This window comes from Conger conger, chromosome 9, assembly GCF_963514075.1.
Source record: "Conger conger chromosome 9, fConCon1.1, whole genome shotgun sequence".
In the NCBI taxonomy this organism is placed as follows: Eukaryota; Metazoa; Chordata; class Actinopteri; order Anguilliformes; family Congridae; genus Conger; species Conger conger.
Window position 1 is genome coordinate 8,465,413 of NC_083768.1, and position 19,293 is coordinate 8,484,705.

General features: G+C 50.2%; 1 protein-coding gene across 1 annotated transcript in view; it reads left to right on the forward strand.

Moving 5' to 3' along the window:
* Positions 1 to 19,293, forward strand: part of col15a1b (collagen, type XV, alpha 1b) — an 88,876-nt gene that overhangs the window by 26,468 nt on the left and 43,115 nt on the right. The window contains exons 3-7 of the mRNA XM_061255269.1: positions 10,015 to 10,364; positions 11,248 to 11,436; positions 14,920 to 14,994; positions 16,131 to 16,223; positions 17,737 to 17,851. Coding sequence (XP_061111253.1) covers positions 10,015 to 10,364; positions 11,248 to 11,436; positions 14,920 to 14,994; positions 16,131 to 16,223; positions 17,737 to 17,851 — 822 coding nt within the window. The remainder of the gene's footprint in view (positions 1 to 10,014; positions 10,365 to 11,247; positions 11,437 to 14,919; positions 14,995 to 16,130; positions 16,224 to 17,736; positions 17,852 to 19,293) is intronic.

Genomic DNA, 19,293 nt, shown 5'->3' on the forward strand with positions numbered 1-19,293 from the left:
AAAACATATCTTGAGCAGTTTTTTCAGCACATTGGATCACCCATTGAGACGTAGTTAGACTCTGAAAGCCCTGCTCTTCAGAGGCGTGAGGTTTTTCTCAACACGTCGATTTCAGTTTCCTGTGTTCGATACGGTCTGATGATGTCGTCTGTGACCCGCATGTCTGAGAGTGGGATCTCAGGCAGAACCGGTGATCATGTGCCTGTAATTCACATGTCATTCACATGTGTAATCTGTATGCTTATAATAACAGCGCTGTACCCACACACACATTTTAAACACGTGAGACCACAGCCACATGTCCACGACCGAGGCCTGGGTTGTTTTGATGTCTGGGTCTTTGTGTACCTCCTTAATGTGGGGTGACATGGCTCAGGCAGTAAGAGCAGTCGTCTGGCAGTCGGAAGGTTGCCGGTTCGATCCCCTGCCCGGGCTGTGTCGAAGTGTCCCTGAGCAAGACACCTAACCCCCAAATGCTCCTGACGAGCTGGTCGGTGCCTTGCATGGCAGCCAATCGCCGTTGGTGTGTTGGTGTGTGAGTGTGTGAGTGTGTGTATGAATGGGTAAATGAGAAGCATCAATTGTACAGCGCTTTGGATAAAGGCGCTATATAAATGCCAACCATTTTAATGTCAATGTCAGAGCATGTCATCTTTTTAAACCGATTGTGAAATTGATTAGTCTGTTTATCAAAGTAACTTTTAAAGTTAATCATGTGCACTAAATGTTTTGCTCTATTTTGCTGAGATTTGGAATTCTGAAGTAATGTATGCACATAGCCCAGACACTCAAAAAGTTTAATCAATAGCTGGCACTTGCAACCTCGATGGCCTATTCGGTTCTGGAAGTTTTAGGACCTTGTTTTGTGAAATGGCTGAGATACCTGAGGTACACACACACTCTCTTACTTTGTGAGGGTGTGTGTCACACACCCAAGCTGTAGCATCCACAGACAGGGATAAGAAGTGTGTTTCTCTCTGGAGATGGGAGTGGGTAAGTCCTTGACTGGTTGCTGGAGACTTCTGTTTCCAGGCTGTGTGTGATTTCCATCATAAAAGGCCAGGGTGAAGGGGGGCTCATAGTGCAGTACTGAGGGGGTGTTGGGGGCTCATAGTGCAGTGTCGGTGGGGGGGGGGGGAGCAGAAATCTATCGGCACGTTTACTTAGCAAACCAATTTGGACCGGCCCTCTTTTGAAGTCCGGTGGCACTTAATCTGGCTGTTAAATACCAGAGTCTGCGTGGGACAGGGGGTCTGGGGGTTTCTGGGGGTTCTGGGGTCGGGGGGGGGGGGCTGGGGCAGAGGTCTGGGGCTGGGGCAGGGGGGCAGTTAATCACAGGGCGAGCGAGGCGGGCGGGGAGGCGGGGGGCTGACACCCTGCGGAGCGGGAGGGCTGGCTGCGCAGTCCACTTCCCGGCGGCAGGAGAGAGGGGCAGGAGAGAGAGAAGGAGAGCGAGAAGGAGAGCGAGAAGGAGCGAGAGAAGGAGAGAGAGAAGGAGAGCGATGAGAGCCGTGTGTCCGTGTGTTCTGCTGCTGCTGCTCTGCAGCCCGGCGTGCGGCCAGTGGTGGCGGTCCCTGTGGGGCTGGCCCAAGACCGAGCCCACCCAGCCCTCCACCACGGTCGCCCCGGCGACGGACGGCCGCGCCCGGGACACCTCCGCCACCCCGGGCCCCGGCCCCGGACCCGACAGGAACGGCGCTAATGGTAGCAAGCGGCCCCTGAAAATGTGGAAGAACGGTGAGTTCCTGAGACACCGGGGGGCTCTGCGTGGGGCGGAGGAGCGCAGTGCTAGAGCCGGGGGCTAGCGTGTACGCGAGGGCAGACACGGCTGCTTCATGAGTGAGGGCAAACATGTTCTTCTTCTGAGGGGTTTGCTTCATGAGTGAGGGCAAACATGTTCTTCTGAGGGGTTTGCTTCATGAGTGAGGGCAAACATGTTCTTCTGAGGGGTTTGCTTCATGAGTGAGGGCAAACATGTTCTTCTGAGGGGTTTGCTTCATGAGTGAGGGCAAACATGTTCTTCTGAGGGGTTTGCTTCATGAGTGAGGGCAAAACATGTTCTTCTTTTGAGGGGTTTGCTTCATGAGTGAGGACAAACATGTTCTTCTTCTGAGGGGTTTGCTTCATGAGTGAGGGCAAAACATGTTCTTCTTCTGAGGGGTTTGCTTCATGAGTGAGGGCAATCATGTTCTTATTCTGAGGGGGTTTGCTTCATGAGTGAGGGCAAAACATGTTCTTCTTCTGAGGGGTTTGCTTCATGAGTGAGATTGAGGTCCAGTCTGTGCTAGCTCTAGGGTTAGACTGGACTCTGCTGTGTTGTAGACTTGTTGGGCTGTGTGGTGTTCCCTGGCCTTGACTGCAGTAGTTGTAGAAGTTGACCTCGAGATGTTGGTCTTGTGTTTACAAACAGTTTAATGGAGGTTCTGCGAGAGTAGTTTGTCTCTGAATGAACCTTATAAAAACTCAAAGATAAATGTTTTTGTGAAAGTGTGTGTGTGGAGCGGTAGTATGGACACATTCCCTGGCTTGGAGGCGTGAGGCACGGGGGGGGGGACAGGGGATTAGGTTATGGGACCTCGGGTGGTCTTGGGGGGCGGGGGGGTCCCCTCTGGCGTGTGCATTCCTCTGAGCTCCTCTGGCCTCCTCAGCGCCTCCGCGTTCTGGAGTCTAAACGCTCTAATTGAGGCCGGTCCGGGGGTACCCCCCGGCACCCCCTTTTTTTTTTCAGCCGAAAATCCCCATCACATGATATTGGAATAATGGGATTAGCGGGGGAGGGAGCGGGGGGGGGGGGGCACGTCGTTATCGGGGACCCCACCCCCGTCGGCCGGAGGGGTGCGGGCGGGTCGGCGGGCGTTTGGTGGAGTCTGGCGCTCAGGCGGGTAATCGCGTGGGCGCACAGCGGGGGGGCGCTCCGTGACAAACGACAGCGCAGCAGAGGAATTCAGCCGGCCAGCGGGGACCGCGTCTCAGGTGCTCAGACCATCAATCACGCGCGGGGCCTTCGCAGATTAACGCCGCCCCATGCGCTCGTTCCTGTGTGTTCAGGGGGAGGCGGGCGGCCTGAACGCCCTCTGAAGCTGCTGTAAATCTGTACGTGTTCGAGCTCAACACTTTCACCGTTACGCGTCAACAAGTGGTGTGCTGAAATGCTGGGTGACACTTTACAACGAGGGTCCGTGAATCGGCTTGTTGCTGTTAACTGACTGCAACTGAGAAGTTAATCCGGACAGCTCTGTTAATATATTTGTTGATCATAATTTCATGTTAACGACTACATTAGTTATTGGCAGTTCATGTTCAGTTCATGTATTTGTTGATAGTTAACTAATTATAAGTTAATTCACTAATGTAGAATTTTCGTGTAACAATTAGGTTAGTTAGTTGTTAACAAATGCATTAACAAATGAAAAGTTAATTTCATGCTTAATTAAGGTGTTTGGCCATCATTAATTCATGTTAACAACTACACTAGTTATTGCCAGTTTATGGTCCTTATTGTAAAGTGTGACCGCAATCTTGAGCAGGAATAGTACTAGGCCTGCTTCCAGGGTGTGAAAGCGTGCTGCCACTGGTGCTGTTTGGGGGCAGATGTACTTAAAATTGGTTAAAAGAAAAAGGCTTTATTCCATAGACAGAGGTAACATGCTGCCAACCGACACCCAGCTGCTAAACAGCCTTCATCAGGGTGGAGTATCGTCCGTCTGTCTGTCTAATTGTACACTGTGATTTATTATCTTGAACATGATGGAAAATGTAACTTGCTATTGGAAAAAAGTACAATTCTGAGCAGTTGCTACGTCCAATCATCAAACCCTGTCCAAATGGCTTCTCACAGTGAACTGGATAAAAATGACTCTGGAGTACTCAGATATTCTGGTGGAATATCTTCTCTCATCTTGCAGAAACACGCGACAGTGCTCGTGTATTTTTCGTCACCTCTCTGCTGAAATCAGAGGTAAAAACCTTTCACTGTGGCATGCACTCATACACAGTTTGTGAAGATGCCCGGACTGAGGTATTATGCAGTTTAAGACCGTTTGAGCTGAGGAGTGTGATTGCTTTAAATCCACGGCTGTTCCCCCTGGAGGGTTGCAGTGCTGGTCTCCGTGTGTTTCTACTGCCTCAATATTCAGTGGTTGCAGCCCCGAAGCCCAAACAATCAGTGCCAATGTTTTAACCATTCAACCGGTTCACGGTTCGTGCTCAGTAAAAACCCTTCAGACCATTCAAGCAGAGGAATGGTTGAAGCGTTGTCAATAGTGGCATCGTCGGAGCTGAATGGATCACTTGGGAAACGTAGCACATGATTGTACTCTTCTCCTTATTTTAAACCCGCGGGTCGACCCACAAGTAAACACGCCGTTCTGCGCGAAGGGCTGAAAATGGCGGCGGTTGTCGTGGAAACGCTCGCCTTTGGCCGTATTTTCGCGTGTTTGCTCGGAGACGCGCCTCGTGCCTTTAAATCCCCCGGCCGCTTGTTCTGTTCGGCTCCTGAGGAAGCTGGTCTGGGCTCTGTTTTTTTGGGGTTGGGGGGGAGGGGAGCGTTGCTGTGCTTGCTCCCCTCGGGGTTGTTGCCGGGGGCGACCTGCCCCTCTTTATTTGCTCGGGGTCTGGGAACATCGCTGCCCTCGGCAGGAAAGCCGCCGCACTGCCCCCTGGGAAACGCGAGGGCGGTGACACACGCCGGGGGGCCACTGGGACTGGGGGCCGTTGAGGCCGGGGGCGACGTGGCTCAGGCGGTAAGAGCGGTCGTCTGGCAGTCGGAGGGTCGCCGGTTCGATCCCCCGCCCTGGGCTGTGTCGAAGTGTCCCTGAGCAAGACGGTGACGTGTTTTCAGGCGACCCCGTTCTCAAATCCCGCATTTCAGAAGCTTGTCAAGCCTCACATAAATGTAAAGGGAAAAAGGAAATCTGTGCTGCGCTCTGCAGCTTTGAGGATCGTCCCGTCTCTCTCTCTGGTGCATCCAGGCCTCTTCCTACCCTTAAATTCTGAGCTGTCACGTTGGTAACCTCCCAGGATGCCGTCTCAGCAGCTGCGCAGGTGGCCCTGATGTTATCGGTGTTAAAGCACGCTAAACGGGAGTGATCCTGGGGAAGTCTACATTACCCGGGGGGGCCCTGTGGTTTCAGTGCTACCGCTCCGGAACGATAATGGCCAACGTCTGTCCCAGGGGGGCTAGCTCCTGGCCTCAGTGTCAGGTGATAAACGTAGCCTGTATCGGATGCACATTCTTTTTACATATTCACCACACCTCAGCCTGGACGCTGGAGTTTATTTTTAATTCAAAAGGGGCGCGTAATGATTAAATTCAGACCGTTGTTTTCATTTCGCCGGCCGTGTTTGTGATCGCGAGGACTCCTCTTTGTCTTTGGAATGCACTCGTTGACCCCTGACCTCTGTTGCTGAACCCTGACCCCTGACCCCTGACCCCCCCCCCACAGGATCCAGCACGGTGTTGGGTTTAGCTCTGCTTCACAGACGCTTCCTCAGGGGTTCACCGCTGTCCAATCAGGGCGCGATCGGGGCCGGGCGGAGACAGAGATCAGCACGCGTGCCTGACTGCGATTATACGAATTCCTTCAGGATGCCCATCAAGAGTTGCCTGTCACTCACAGATTCTTGCGATAAGATTCCGTTGGAGCCGATTGGCCGATGGCGCGGGGATTTTCTGAGGGGCTGCCTTAACGTCATCGCCGTCACAAGTGACCCAGCGCTCGTTGGTGAGGTGGAGAGAATCCTGCGCTTAAAAAAAAAAAGAAGAAAAGTATCGGAATCCAAAATGATCACATAATTGACCCCGTGCAACAATGGAGCAGGGAAGGGTTAAACATTGTTCTTAACAGTTAAAAAAATAATAATTCTTACACAAAATTCTCAAAAGTCAGTGTTCTAGTACTCCATTGCTTTCAGTTGCCGTAGTGATTGTTCAGCATTCTAATCACACCCAATCACACACACTGTCTGACCTCATAAAGGGTTAATGGACCAATGGCGGTGCAGGTTTTCCAGCAGTTTTGGCCTCCTGTATTTAGAGAGGCAAGCTGAACAGTATCAATCAAGACAAGAGATTACCAGTGCACCGACTGCCTGGCTGGCTGGAATGAGAGTCCACAGACTCGGCGAACCGTGGCCGAGTCTCCCCGTTACCCCTTCACGGAGTCCGGTGGCCAGAACAGCGATAACAACAACCCTACTGTGTCTGTTTGGGAGCAGCCAGCGAAAGAAAGCAAAGTAACTTCACGAAGTCGAGCCCCGCTGTGATTTTCATTGAGGATGACCTCCTGCACACCGGCCGTAGCCGAGAGGATTTACTGTCACACGCGGGCCCCTCCTCTGGGGGGGACCTGTTGTTTACGGTTACTGCTGGGGCCTTGCTGCTCGCTCCACAGGTGGGGTTCGGGGGAGATGAACAACCTCTGCGGACGCGGCGGGGGCAGGGGGGGGGGGGGGGGGGGTGAGGGGGGTGGCGGGGTGGGTGTTCACAGGTTCAAAGGCCCTGCCTGGACCACTCGATAATTACATTCTTCCCCTTGGCTGAGCTGATAAATTACAGGACCCGTCAGACTGGGTCGGCAGCAGAAGCTCGCTGAGGCAGACGGGGGTTAGTGGTGTAAAGGGAGGGTACTGAGGGAGGGGGGTCGGCCGGGCGGGGTGTTAGCAAGACGGGGGGGGGAGAGGGAGCTTAACTGTGGAGGAGGTGTGGTGAGCTATGTACTACGTGTGTGAAGGGAATTACCTGGTAATGGGGAGATGGGTTGTGTGTGTGAGGGGAATGACCTGTTTATTGGGGAGATGGGTTGTGTGTGTGTGAGGGGAATGACCTGGTTATGGGGAGATGGGTTGTGTATGTGAGGGGAATGACATGTTTATGGGGATATGGTTCTAATTGTGTGAGGGGAATGACCTGGTTATGGGGAGATGGGTTGTATGTGTGTGTGATGGGAATGACCTGGTTATGGGGATATGGTTGTGTGTGTGAGGGGAATGACCTGTTTATTGGGGAGATGGGTTGTGTGTGTGTGAGGGGAATGACCTGTTTATGGCGGAGATGGGTTGTGTGTGTGTGAGGGGAATGACCTGGTTATGGGTAGATGAGTTGTTTTCACATGATCTATGTTCAACATCAAGTAAGGCGTTGACTACACATGAGAAGATTTGAGTGCAGTCAGTTGTTGAAACTTGTCGTCATCCATCCAGGTAGCTGTTGGTCTGTTCAACTGTAACAGGCCGCAATAATATGTGATAGTAGTTGGTTTTCTGCGGTTATAAAAGGCTGAATTGTGTACTCGCTTTGTGAAACCAATAATATTATCCCAAAATGTCAAGAAACTAAGCAGACTAACTCAGTTAGCCATGTAGTCTGTGTTGCTAGGTAACGTTATGTTAGGCCTGCTTCATACAAAGCTGTGACTGGACACGCTAGGAAAGGTCAGCTTCAAACAAGGTCAAAGTTTAAACTATTTGAACCCTGATGGAGCTGAACTCGGCTTCATATTGAGCTGTGCGCGACGCCAGGCTTAGCGTTGCTGCAGAGTCAGGCTTCAACGCTCCCTCCATAGGAGTTTAATGGCTTGACGCCGTGTCGAGAATTTTGACGCTGAGCATGTGAAAGCAGCTTAAGTGCGCGGGAGGCTTGATTATCTCTTCAGCTCAGTGTGCGTGTTATAGTGGCAATGAGCTGTGTCTGATAGGGATAAGCTATGGGGAAATGGACCGCAGGGGAGATGAGATGTGTGTGCGATAGGCGAGTTGTATGTAAATGGTAAATGTTGGGTTTATCCAAGCGCTGTACAATTGATGCCTCCGATTCATACACACACTCACACACTCACACATTCACACACTCACACACTGACGGCGATTGGCTGCCATGCAAGGCGCCGACCAGCTCGTCAGGAGCATTTGGGGGTTAGGTGTCTTGCTCAGGGACACTTCGACACAGCCCGGGCGGGGGATTGAACCGGCAACCCTCCGACTGCCAGACGACTGCTCTTACTGCCTGAGCCAATGAGACGACTGCTCTTACCGCCTGAGCCATGTCACCCCAAACAGTATGTGAGGCAGCTGAGTTGCATGTTCTGTGTTGCATACTGTAAAAGTCTGTAAGTATTCGGACAGTGGTGCAGTTCCTGTTCTTTTGCCTCTGTACTCTCCAGCACACTGGATTTGAAATGAAACGATGACTAGGAGGTTAAAGTGCGGACTGACGGCTTTAACTTGAGGATATTTACATCCATATTTGAGAATTACATCCCTTTTTTAATAAATATTCCAAATGTAATTTCCAAATGTTCTGGATCTCTGTATCGACTCGCTTCCTTGGTGGTGGTGTCAGAAAGCTTTCAGTATCTCGTCTCTAGGCTAGGTTTTTCGATCGCCTTTGGAGAGTGTTATTGGCGTTTGTCAACATGAGGATCGGCGTTGTGCCGATAAAAGTCGAGGAAGCCATTATGAGCACCTGCAGCAGCTGTACCTGCCCGCTATAAGACCCCCAGCACCATGTCTCACAGGTGAGGGGGGGGGGGTGCTTTCTTTCTTGGGACAGTTCCTACTAGCCTCCACACTTTGCTCTTGGTCTCGTCAAGACCACAAGGCCATGATGCAGGCTCTTCTGACCTCTTCTTAGGTACCTCTGAGCAGACTGTAACCTGGCCATCCTGTCTTTGCAGCGAGCTAGTGGTTTGGTTCTTGCAGTGTGGCCTCTGCATTTCTGTTTGTGAAGTCTTCTGCGGAGGGTAGTCACCGACACATCCACACCTGCCTCCTGAAGAGTGTTTCTGATCTATCAGACAGGTGTGTCGAGGGTTTTTAATTCATTATGGTGAGAATTCTTTGTCCATCAACTGTAGAGGTCTTCCTTGGCCCCCCAGCCCCTTTGCAATTGCTGAGCTCACTAGTGCTCTGTGTTGTTCTTAATGATGTTCCAAACAGTTGATTTTGATTTTGGTGAGCCTATCGCTTCACCTGTGTCTCTGTTTTTCTCTTATTCCTCAGCCTCATAATGGCTTCTTTGGCTGTCATTGGTGCAACTCTGGTCCTGATGTTGAAACAGGACAATAACAGACCCCAAAGGCAATCATAAGCCTAGAAATCAAGACTCCATACTGAAAGCTTTTCTTATACCTGCACTGAGTAAGCTATTGAATATATATGACTAATCAGAACTAATCTAAACCTCTGAGAAGCCGACTTGTCCAATTACCTTTGGCCCCCTAAAATGGGTGTAATTCCAACACGGATCACATGGATGTAAATACACTCAAATTAAAGGTGACGTTCTTAATTTTTCTGACTCATAGCCATTGTTTCATTTAAAATCCAATGTACTGGAGTACACAGCCAAAAGAAAATAAATTGTAGCACCGTCCAAATACTTACAGACGGTGTGGTTCTTGAGATTAAGACCAGAGACTAATCCTCTACAGGGGACAGTAATTAATTGCCGGGTCTTTGGAGGATATCGGGAAGTATGTTCGTGCAGATTCTGCCAATGTGTGGAACAGCTTGGGCTATGTTGCAGACACTGAGAACTTAGTGGTGTTGCAGTAGTTCAGGCTTGACACAGTGCTGGATCTGTAGGCCTTACTGTGGGTAAATGCCAGCCTACTTAGCACTGGGCAGCCTTGAGGGAAGTCCCTGGTGGGCGAATAGAGATGCTGACTTGCATCTGGGAGAAATGAAGTCAGGTTTCCTAAATGAGAAAAGGAAGAACTCTGCTGTTTAGCCCTTGAGCAAGGCCCTCAACCCAATATCCGCCCCAGGGTCTTTAGCCCTGCTCTTTCCCTCATCTCTCCACTGGCAACCGTTCGCTCTGGCATTTCTCCTAGGCTGTCCGTGGAAAAGAGAAACACGCTCTCAAAGGTTAAATAAAGGGTTTTGGAAAAAAATGAGCTGAATGGTCTGTTTCCTTCTGTTTCTTTATATAAACGTGATAACCTGTCGTACCGCAGCGTCGTGTGTCGTCATTGTTGCCCGGTCTGATGTGCGATCGCATTGCGCTCCTCCCTCCAGAGCGGGGCTCCCAAGGCCACCTGGACCTGACGGAGCTGATCGGGGTGCCCCTGCCCCCCTCCGTGTCGTTCGTGACGGGGTACGAGGGCTTCCCGGCCTACAGCTTCGGCCCGAACGCCAACGTCGGCCGGCTGACCCGGACCTTCGCGCCCGACCCCTTCTTCCGCGACTTCGCCGTCATCGTGACCGCCCGGCCCACGGCCGCCGGGGGGGTCCTCTTCGCCGTCACGGACGCCTTCCAGAGGGTGGTGTACCTGGGCCTCGCCCTGTCCCCCGTGGAGGACGGCACCCAGAGGATCCGGCTGCTCTACACCGAACCCGAGGGCCAGGAGGAGGAGGCCTCCTTCAAGGTAGGGCCGGCCGCCGACATCGGGGGAGGTGCTTTTTTTTATCGCACTGTGTGGAGTCGATTGGCCGGGACGTGCGGTGGAGGCAGGAACACTGGGGGGGTTTTCTCGAGACCAGGCGTGAGACGGTGCTAGATGCTGTCGAGCGTTTAGCTACGTAAGCTGAGCATTAGGTACGTGGTAAGGAGCAGGCGATTGATGGGCTGAATGGCCTGTTCTTGCCATGTTGTGTTGTGTCATGCTGCAGTATGCTATGTTATGCTACTGTATGTTATCCTATGCTATGCTATGCTATGCTATACTATGCTATATCATGTTATATTATGTTATGCTATGTCATGTTATGCTACTGTATGTTATGCTATGCTACGCTATGCTACATTATGTTATCCTATGTCATGTTATGCTACTGTATGTTATGCTATGCTACGCTATGCTACATTATGTTATCCTATGTCATGTTATGCTACAGTGTGCTATGTTATGCTACTGTTTGCTATGCTATGCTATATTATGTTATATTATCTTATGCTATGTCATGTTGTGCTACAGTATGGTACGTTATGTTATGCTATGCTACAGTACGTTATGTTATGCTATGCTACAGTATGTTATGTTATGCTATGCTACAGTATGTTATGTTATGCTATGCTATGCTATGTCATGTTATGCTACAGTATGGTACGTTATGTTATGCTATTCTACAGTATGTTATGTTATGCTATGCTATGCTATGCTATGTCATGTTATGCTACAGTATGTTATGTTATGCTGTGCTACAGTATGTTAAGTTATGCTATGCTATGCTATGCTATGCTATGTCATGTTATGCTGTGCTATGCTATGTTATATCATGCTATATCGTGTTGTGCTATGCTCCGGTAAGGTGCCCAGTTTGGCGGACCGGTGGAGCCGCTTCACGCTGACGGTGCAGGATGACGAGGTGCGGCTGTACATGGACTGTGAGGAGTTCCACAGCGTCTCGGTCCGGAGGAGCTCCCGTCCGCTCAGCTTCGAGCCCGGGTCCGGCGTCTTCGTGGGCAACGCCGGGGCCACTGGCCTGGGGAAGTATGAGGTGAGCACTTTATTAAAGTCTTTAACCTCTTCAGCGGGCAGTGTGAGGGCCCAGGAGCCGGCCTTACAGCCAGACGTTCGCTGGCTCCATTCCCTGTTGGGACCTGGGACTTGAGCGGAGGTAATTAACCAGATTGTACTCTCTGAAGTACAGTGACAGTGGAGGTACATTTCTGTTCTTCCAGGATCAAATTTCAGAAATGTACCCTCGAAGTACAATATGGTTCTCGTTGGATACAAATTTTTAGCAAAAATTACAAATTGATTCTATATTGCTGGCTAGGGGTACAATTTGCTGTACCTATAGGGTACCGGCCCAGAGGCAAGCATTGTACCTTTATTTCTGAGAGTGTATTTATCCGTTAGTACAAATGAACATTGGGAAACTGGAAACAGTAAAAAAAAAAAAAAAAGCTAACGGCTCTGTTGCTCTGGGCAAGAGTGTCTGCTAAATGCATGTAATGTAATGATGGGAACGGCTGAATGGATCAAAAGACCATACACTGCAGTGTGTGCATTTGATCAGCAAGAAAAGACTGATGTTTATTTTAGGTTGCTACTGTGGAGTTTAGAATCGCCATCAGCAGTTAGAGGAGGCACTAGAATGAAGAAACTGTGGCTAGCACAAGCTAACGGCACTCAGCTCAGAGAAAGAGATCTATTACATAACACACTCAATTGAATCCCCCCCCCCCCCCATAAAAAGTGTTTGACTTTGTGTTTACCAGCTGGATTTGTGATGAGAATCTCATTTGTGCAGAATGATGGAGGCTTGTTTTTTCTCGGGCTGCATGATTAGCTCTGCCTTGTACTGATCACCTCTTCCTCGAGCACTAAACCAACGCCTCCCCCACACCGCACTGATGGCTGCCCAGTGTGAACTCAGAAATGTAAAAACTCCTGCCAAAAAGCAAGTTTGGCCAGCTCACGTGGAGCGGCATAATTGGCTCGCTGGTCCAGAGGGAGGGAGTTGGCGGGTTAGCGGATTGCCGCACAATAAAGCACCTCGGGCGCCTCGGAATCACGGCAACGGGCACGAGACGAGACGGCTTGAAGAAGGCGTGTCGCTCTCCTTCGGGACGCCGAGGGACGGGGTGTGGGCGGTGTGTCTAATACTAACACTAATTGGATTAGATGGGGTACAATTGGCTACCAAATTGGGAGAAAAGGGGATAATTAATTTAAAAAAAGAAATGTAAAAACGTTTTTTCCACACATGGGCGGCACTGCTGAGGATGCCTTTGAGTTTGGAACAACGTTAACGCTCTTGACAAACTGAGGAAGTTTAAGTAATTTGTCCTTGACGTTTCAATGGGAGTACCTGTCAGGACCCAGAACCCAGGAACCAATCGTGAACTCAAAGGCCTTCCCATAAGTCTTTATTGAATGACTGGCAGGTCAAACAGGCAATGGTCAAGCACAGTCAAGCAGCTATGACCAGCTTGAGATTTTCGGCTTACAGATGTTTCAAAACCTAGCTTGAGCTGGTCACACCATGTTGAGTATGGAGCTGGTCTGAACTGGTCAACCAGCTACCAGCTGTTTCAAAACCTAGCTTGAGTTGGTCAAACCATATTGAGTATGGAGCTGGTCTGAACTGGTCAACCAGCTACCAGCTGTTTCAAAACCTAGCTTGAGTTGGTCAAACCATATTGAGTATGGAGCTGGTCTGAACTGGTCAACCAGCTACCAGCTGTTTCAAAACCTAGCTTGAGTTGGTCAACCCATGTTGAGTATGGAGCTGGTCTGAACTGGTCAACCAGCTACCAGCTGTTTCAAAACCTAGCTTGAGTTGGTCAACCCATGTTGAGTATGGAGCTGGTCTGAACTGGTCAACCAGCTACCAGCTGTTTCAAAACCTAGCTTGAGTTGGTCAACCCATGTTGAGCATGGAGCTGGTCTGAACCGGTCAACCAGCTACCAGCTGTTTCAAAACCTAGCTTGAGTTGGTCAAACCATGTTGAGCATGGATCTGGTCTGAACTGGTCAACCAGCTACTAGCTGTTCCAAGGCCTAGATTGAGCTGTTTTTCTTGGCAGGGCTTTTAACTGTCCTAGGTATTCATGAAAACAAAGACTGTGCAATGTTTAAGAGGAGGTACATTCCGTGTGGAACACTCCCCCAGAAGGAGTCTAGGAGCTCCACCGGCCAGCATACCTCACCGTCCTCACGCGCTGGACGCCGGGATACCGTTCCCTGAACTCCGCTTTGACGCGGGTAAGGGCTCCCCGGACACATTCTGGAACCCACCGCAGGCCGTTCGTCTTGTGGAGGTGTCACGGCGTGCCGACGCGGGGGTACATCTGGAAGGAGTTACCGCGCGGCCCCGCTCGCGGGAGGAAGTCCGGCCGGCGTTCCCGGCGTTCCCTGCGATCGGCTCGTGTTCGGGTGTGACAGAACGCCGGCCCGTAAAAAACCGCGTCCGTATGTCACCGGCCGTTAAGCGCTCCGCTCCAGACCCCGTGAAAGGGCTGTTCGGAAGCCGTGCTCGTTTAAAGTTATTGCCCAGGTAGCGAACGCCGATCTGAGCTGGATCTGTGCCGATTTTCCGCCGCTTGCTATCTGGGTGGTTTATTGTTTTATTTGATAAAAGAGTGAATCAATTTGTGGAATGGCTTGCCAGTGGATATAGTGGAGGCAGAAACACTGGGGGGTTTTTCAAGACCAGGTTCGATGCTGAATGGCCTGTTCTCACCATTACCTTATGTTATGTTATGTTATATTATATTATGTTATGTTATATTATGTTATGTTATGTTATGTTAATTCATCAGTTCATTTGACAAAACTAACTACAGTGCAACCACACTGAATCTCTTTTTAGTTCTTTGTGGAGCCCTCTGTCATAGGTGTGAAGTGTGAAAGCTCCCAGGCACAGAAACATTTTGATCGACCCTTGAACTAGACCGGGTTTTTCTATGAACCCTTTGTTCTGAGAGTGCATCATAATGTCCAGGTATAAGCCTCATTTATGCAGTTTTTGCTTTTTCATTTCATGTACCTCTCTGAGCTTTAGGTTTCCGATCACGGTGATCTCCGTGGTATTGTTAGCAGCCTGCAAAGCCAACACTTTTCTCCAAATACTTTCGCCTCTCTTCGTAACTTTGCGGATGATTGTTCATCTCACTTTCAGTGTTGTGTCCTGATAGGAGGGATGAAAGCGCTCTCACTCCTACTCAAACTCTGCGGCGGGCTCTGAGGATGTGGAGATGTTGTTGTTGGCTTTATTCTGTCGCCTTGCAAGCGTACAGTGCACTGGAGGACAACATTCAGTTTGTTAAATTAATTCACCCCTTTAATCTTTTTGCTTGTAAATTAATGAAATGCTCGGACGTGCAGCTGGGTGGACGGGAGAGTATTTAGAAGCATTCTTGAGGATGCCGAACTCTGAATCTCTCTCTCTCTCTCCGCCCACTCCCCCCCCCTCTCTCTCCCCCCACTCCTCTCTCTCTTTCTCCCCCCCCCCTCTCTCTCTCCTCCACAGGGCTCCATTCAGCAGTTGGTGATCAAGCCGGACCCCAGAGCAGCAGAGGAGCAGTGCGAGGAGGATGACCCCTATGTGAGTGTTCACTGTGAGGTCACAGTGTGGGTGACCCCTATGTGAGTGTTCACTGTGAGGTCACAGTGTGGGTGACCCCTATGTGAGTGTTCACTGTGAGGTCACAGTGTGGGTGACCCCTATGTGAGTGTTCACTGTGAGGTCACAGTGTGGGTGACCCCTATGTGAGTGTTCACTGTGATGTCACTGTGAGGTCACAGTGTGGGTGACCCCTACGTGAGTGTTCACTGTGAGGTCACAGTGTGGGTGACCCCTACGTGAGTGTTCACTGTGAGGTCACAGTGTGGGTGACCCCTACGTGAGTGTTCACTGTGAGGTCACAGTGTGGGTGACCCCTACGTGAGTGTTCACTGTGAGGTCACAGTGTGGGTGACCCCTACGTGAGTGTTCACTGTGAGGTCACAGTGTGGGTGACCCCTACGTGAGTGTTCACTGTGAGGTCACAGTGTGGGTGACCCCTATGTGAGTGTTCACTGTGAGGTCACTGTGAGGTCACAGTGTGGGTGACCCCTATGTGAGTGTTCACTGTGAGGTCACTGTGAGGTCACAGTGTGGGTGACCCCTATGTGAGTGTTCACTGTGATGTCACTGTGAGGTCACAGTGTGGGTGACCCCTATGTGAGTGTTCACTGTGAGGTCACTGTGAGGTCACAGTGCGGGTGACCCCTGTGTGAGTGTTCACTGTGATGTCACTGTGAGGTCACAGTGAGGTCACAGGGAGGTTCTTACTCTGTGGTACACCAGCCCTTCCACGGCACTCAGCTCATCTCACATGGAGATGCTGCTCCCTCTAGTGGTTAAGTGAGAGTAGTGTAATATGGGTTTCCACAAGTGTGTGTGTCTGTGTGTGTGTGTGTGTGTGTGTGTGTGAGTGTGTGTGTGTGTGTGTGTGTGTGAGAGAGTGTGTGTGTCTGTGTGTGTGTGTGTGTGTGTGTGAGAGTGTGTGTGTGTGTGTGTATATGTGTGTGTGTGTATGTGTATATGTGTGTGTGCGTGTGTGTGTGTGTGTATGTGTATATGTGTGTGTGATTGTGTGTATGTGTGTGTATGTGTATATGTGTGTGTGATTGTGTGTATGTGTGTGATTGTGTGTATGTGTGTGTGCGTGTGTGGGCTCACTGTGCCCTTTGCTCCAGGCCTCTGGGGACGCCAGTGGGGATGACGTCCCTGACGACAGGGAGACGCTGGACGAGGTGAAGAAGAGAGTGATGGACATCGTGTCATCACGGGTGAGTCCACTGGGGGCGGGGGACGTCACGGAACAAACCACTGGGGCGGGGGACGTCACGGAACAAACCACTGCTTTGTGGCTGAATGTATCTTTGCTTGGGACTGAGCGCTGAAAGTGATGGATTGTGGATGGTGGTCCACTAATTGGCTGTCAGAGTTGTGGTTATCCACCAAGGCTGTGAAACAGCTCCAGTGTTAACAAGAGACGTTTTAATTGTGGCTGTTATGACATTTTTGGCAACAGAGAAGATCCAAGCCACAGGGTTGTGTTTCTGTCTGGAATCCAGACTCTTTTCTGTCAGACTGGAGCACTCTACGAAATAATTATAACATCAGGGTCATTTCAAAACGCCTTCTATTGACCTGAGAACATTGCAAAAGGACAGGTTTTTGATGTCCTCACAGAACTGTCCTGGCTGAGTGCTTTAGCAGAAGTTTCAGGGGCGCTGGAGTTAAAGTTTCAGACTGATCTGGGTGCTGGAGTCAATTTTTAAAATGGCTGCAGTGTCTTCCTGGGGCCTTTGGCCTCTGACTGTGACATCACATTACATTACCTGACTGTGTAATCGCCATGGAAACCCGGCTGGCCAATCCTCGTTTAAACAGGAAACAGACTTTACCGTGGTAGCCATTAAAACGCAGAGAGGTGTACTTTATTGGACTCCAAGGGGTAATATTTCCTCGGCATTTAACCCATCCTACACTAAAAAGGTACAAATGCTTATTGCTGGAGCAGTACCCTAAAGGTACATAAAATTGTACCCCTCGCCAGCAATGTATAATTGCAGGAGGGGGCTGTATGTGGAGCCTGCTCCACTGTAGGGCTTCACATACAGCCCCCTCATGCAGCTCCACTGTAGGGCTCCACATACAGCCCCCTCATGCAGCTCCACTGTAGGGCTCCACATACAGCCCCCTCATGCAGCTCCACTGTAGGGCTCCACATACAGCCCCCTCTCGCAGCTCCACTGTAGGGCTCCACATACTCCTCATTCAACAACTAGAGCTGCCCAACCATGTTCCTGGAGATATACCATCCTGTAGGCTTTCGCTCCAGACCTAACAAAGCACATTTCATTCAACAGCTAGAGCAGGGCTGCCCAACCCTCTTCCTGAAGATCTACCATCCTATAGGTTTTCACCACTCTGTTTTGCCACAGCTGATTCTAGTAATCAGCAGCTCAACAACATCTTTACCTCTTGAATGAGGTGTAGGTTGTTAGGACCGGAGTGCAGATGGTAGATCCCCAGGAACAGGGTTGGGCAGCCCTGAGCAAGACCGTCACACTCGAAAGGCGGCCTGTAGCGTCGGTGGTTCTAATCCCGGTGTAGCCACTATAAGATCTGCACAGCCATTGGGCCCTTGAGCGAGGCTCTTAACCCTGCATTGTCTCCTGCTTAGTCTAATCAACTGTATGTTGCCAAATGCTGTTAATGTCATGTAAATGTAATGTAATGATGTGACCTGTGCTCCACCCCTCCCCTGCCCTCCCCCCCCCCCCCCCCCCCCAGCTGGAGGACGCACTGAGCGTGCCCGTGAGAGCCCCGCCCACAGAGCCCCCCTACAAGGAAGAACCTGACGAGTTCTCCGGTCACATGACCCCCACCACAGCCCCGCCGCAAACAGGTGAGTGCTCCTGTGTCAGTGTGTGTGTGTGTGTTTGTGTGTGTGTGTGTGAGTGTGTGTGTGTGAGTGTGTGTGTGTGTGTGTCTGTGTGTGTTAGTGTGTGTGAGTGTGTGTGTGTGTGTGTGTGTGAGTGAGTGTGTGTGAGTGTGTGTGTGTGTGTGTGTGTGTGTGTGTCAGTGTGTGTGTGAGTGAGTGTGTGTGAGTGTGTGTGTGTGTGTGTCTGTGTGTGTTAGTGTGTGTGAGTGTGTGTGTGTGTGTGTGTGTGTGTGTGTCAGTGTGTGTGTGAGTGAGTGTGTGTGAGTGGGTGTGTGTGTGTGTGTGTGTATGAGTGTGTGTGAGTGAGTGTGTGTGTGAGTGAGTGTGTGTGAGTGTGTGTGTGTGTGTGTCTGTGTGTGTTAGTGTGTGTCAGTGTGTGTGTGTGTGTCTGTGTGTGTTAGTGTGTGTCAGTGTGTGTGTGTGTCTGTGTGTGTTAGTGTGTGTCAGTGTGTGTGTGTGTGTGTGTGTGTGAGTGAGTGTGTGTGTGTCAGTGTGTGTGAGTGTGTGTATGTGTGTGTGTCTGTGTGTGTGTGTGTGTGTGTGTGCACATAAATGTTTATTTAAAGACATTTTTTTGAAGGACAGCAGGTTTCTTCTTTCAGAATATTTTTAAGAACTTTCGAAAAAAACGTTTGTTTACGTACACTGGAGGTATTTCCTGGAACTTGTATTGTAAGAAAAACTACGATGAACTCCGTCTAAAATGTCTAAATTGGTTTACTTGAAGCTTTTTGACCTGTGAATGAAGCGACTACGTCCCACAGACGGAGTGCGACATCTTTAGCTGAGCTGTTCGGGGGAGATCTTTGCCAGGCCCCCAGTAATAGTGCTGCATTATTTAGCCACCAGGGGGAGACAGAGTACCTTCAGAGTCACATTCACATTACAGATTCACATTCTTTCCGGGTGAGTGTTTGCCTGGCTGGTCATTTGGAGGATAAAACCCTGCCTTTTCTGTTCACTGTTGCCAGGAAAAATATCCCGTTACTGTTAGGACCCTACGAAGGTGCTTTATGAAAACAAGATTCGACTGGTTCCTGTTTTTCTCGTTGTTTTCTGGGCCGTTGAGTGTAATCTTGGTTAAAATGGCTGGGTGACACAGTAACTGAATATACAGTGTATCGTACATATATAATACATTTGGAGTATATAAACATGTTTAGATAAAGTGTTCTATCTCTGACTTGAGTAAAGACCGTAGACCAGGGGTCGTCACAGCCCAGGTCCTGGAGAGGAAACGACAGCAGTTGATTACACTGTTAACTCGCCTCACCTGGTTTCTTGGGTCTGAATCGGTTGCTGGTTTTTAGGTGAAAACAAAAGCCAGCCACACCCTGCGGCTCTGCAGACCCCGGCCAAAGACCATGGAGAAATAATAATAGATTTGAATCATAAATCAGAGTGAT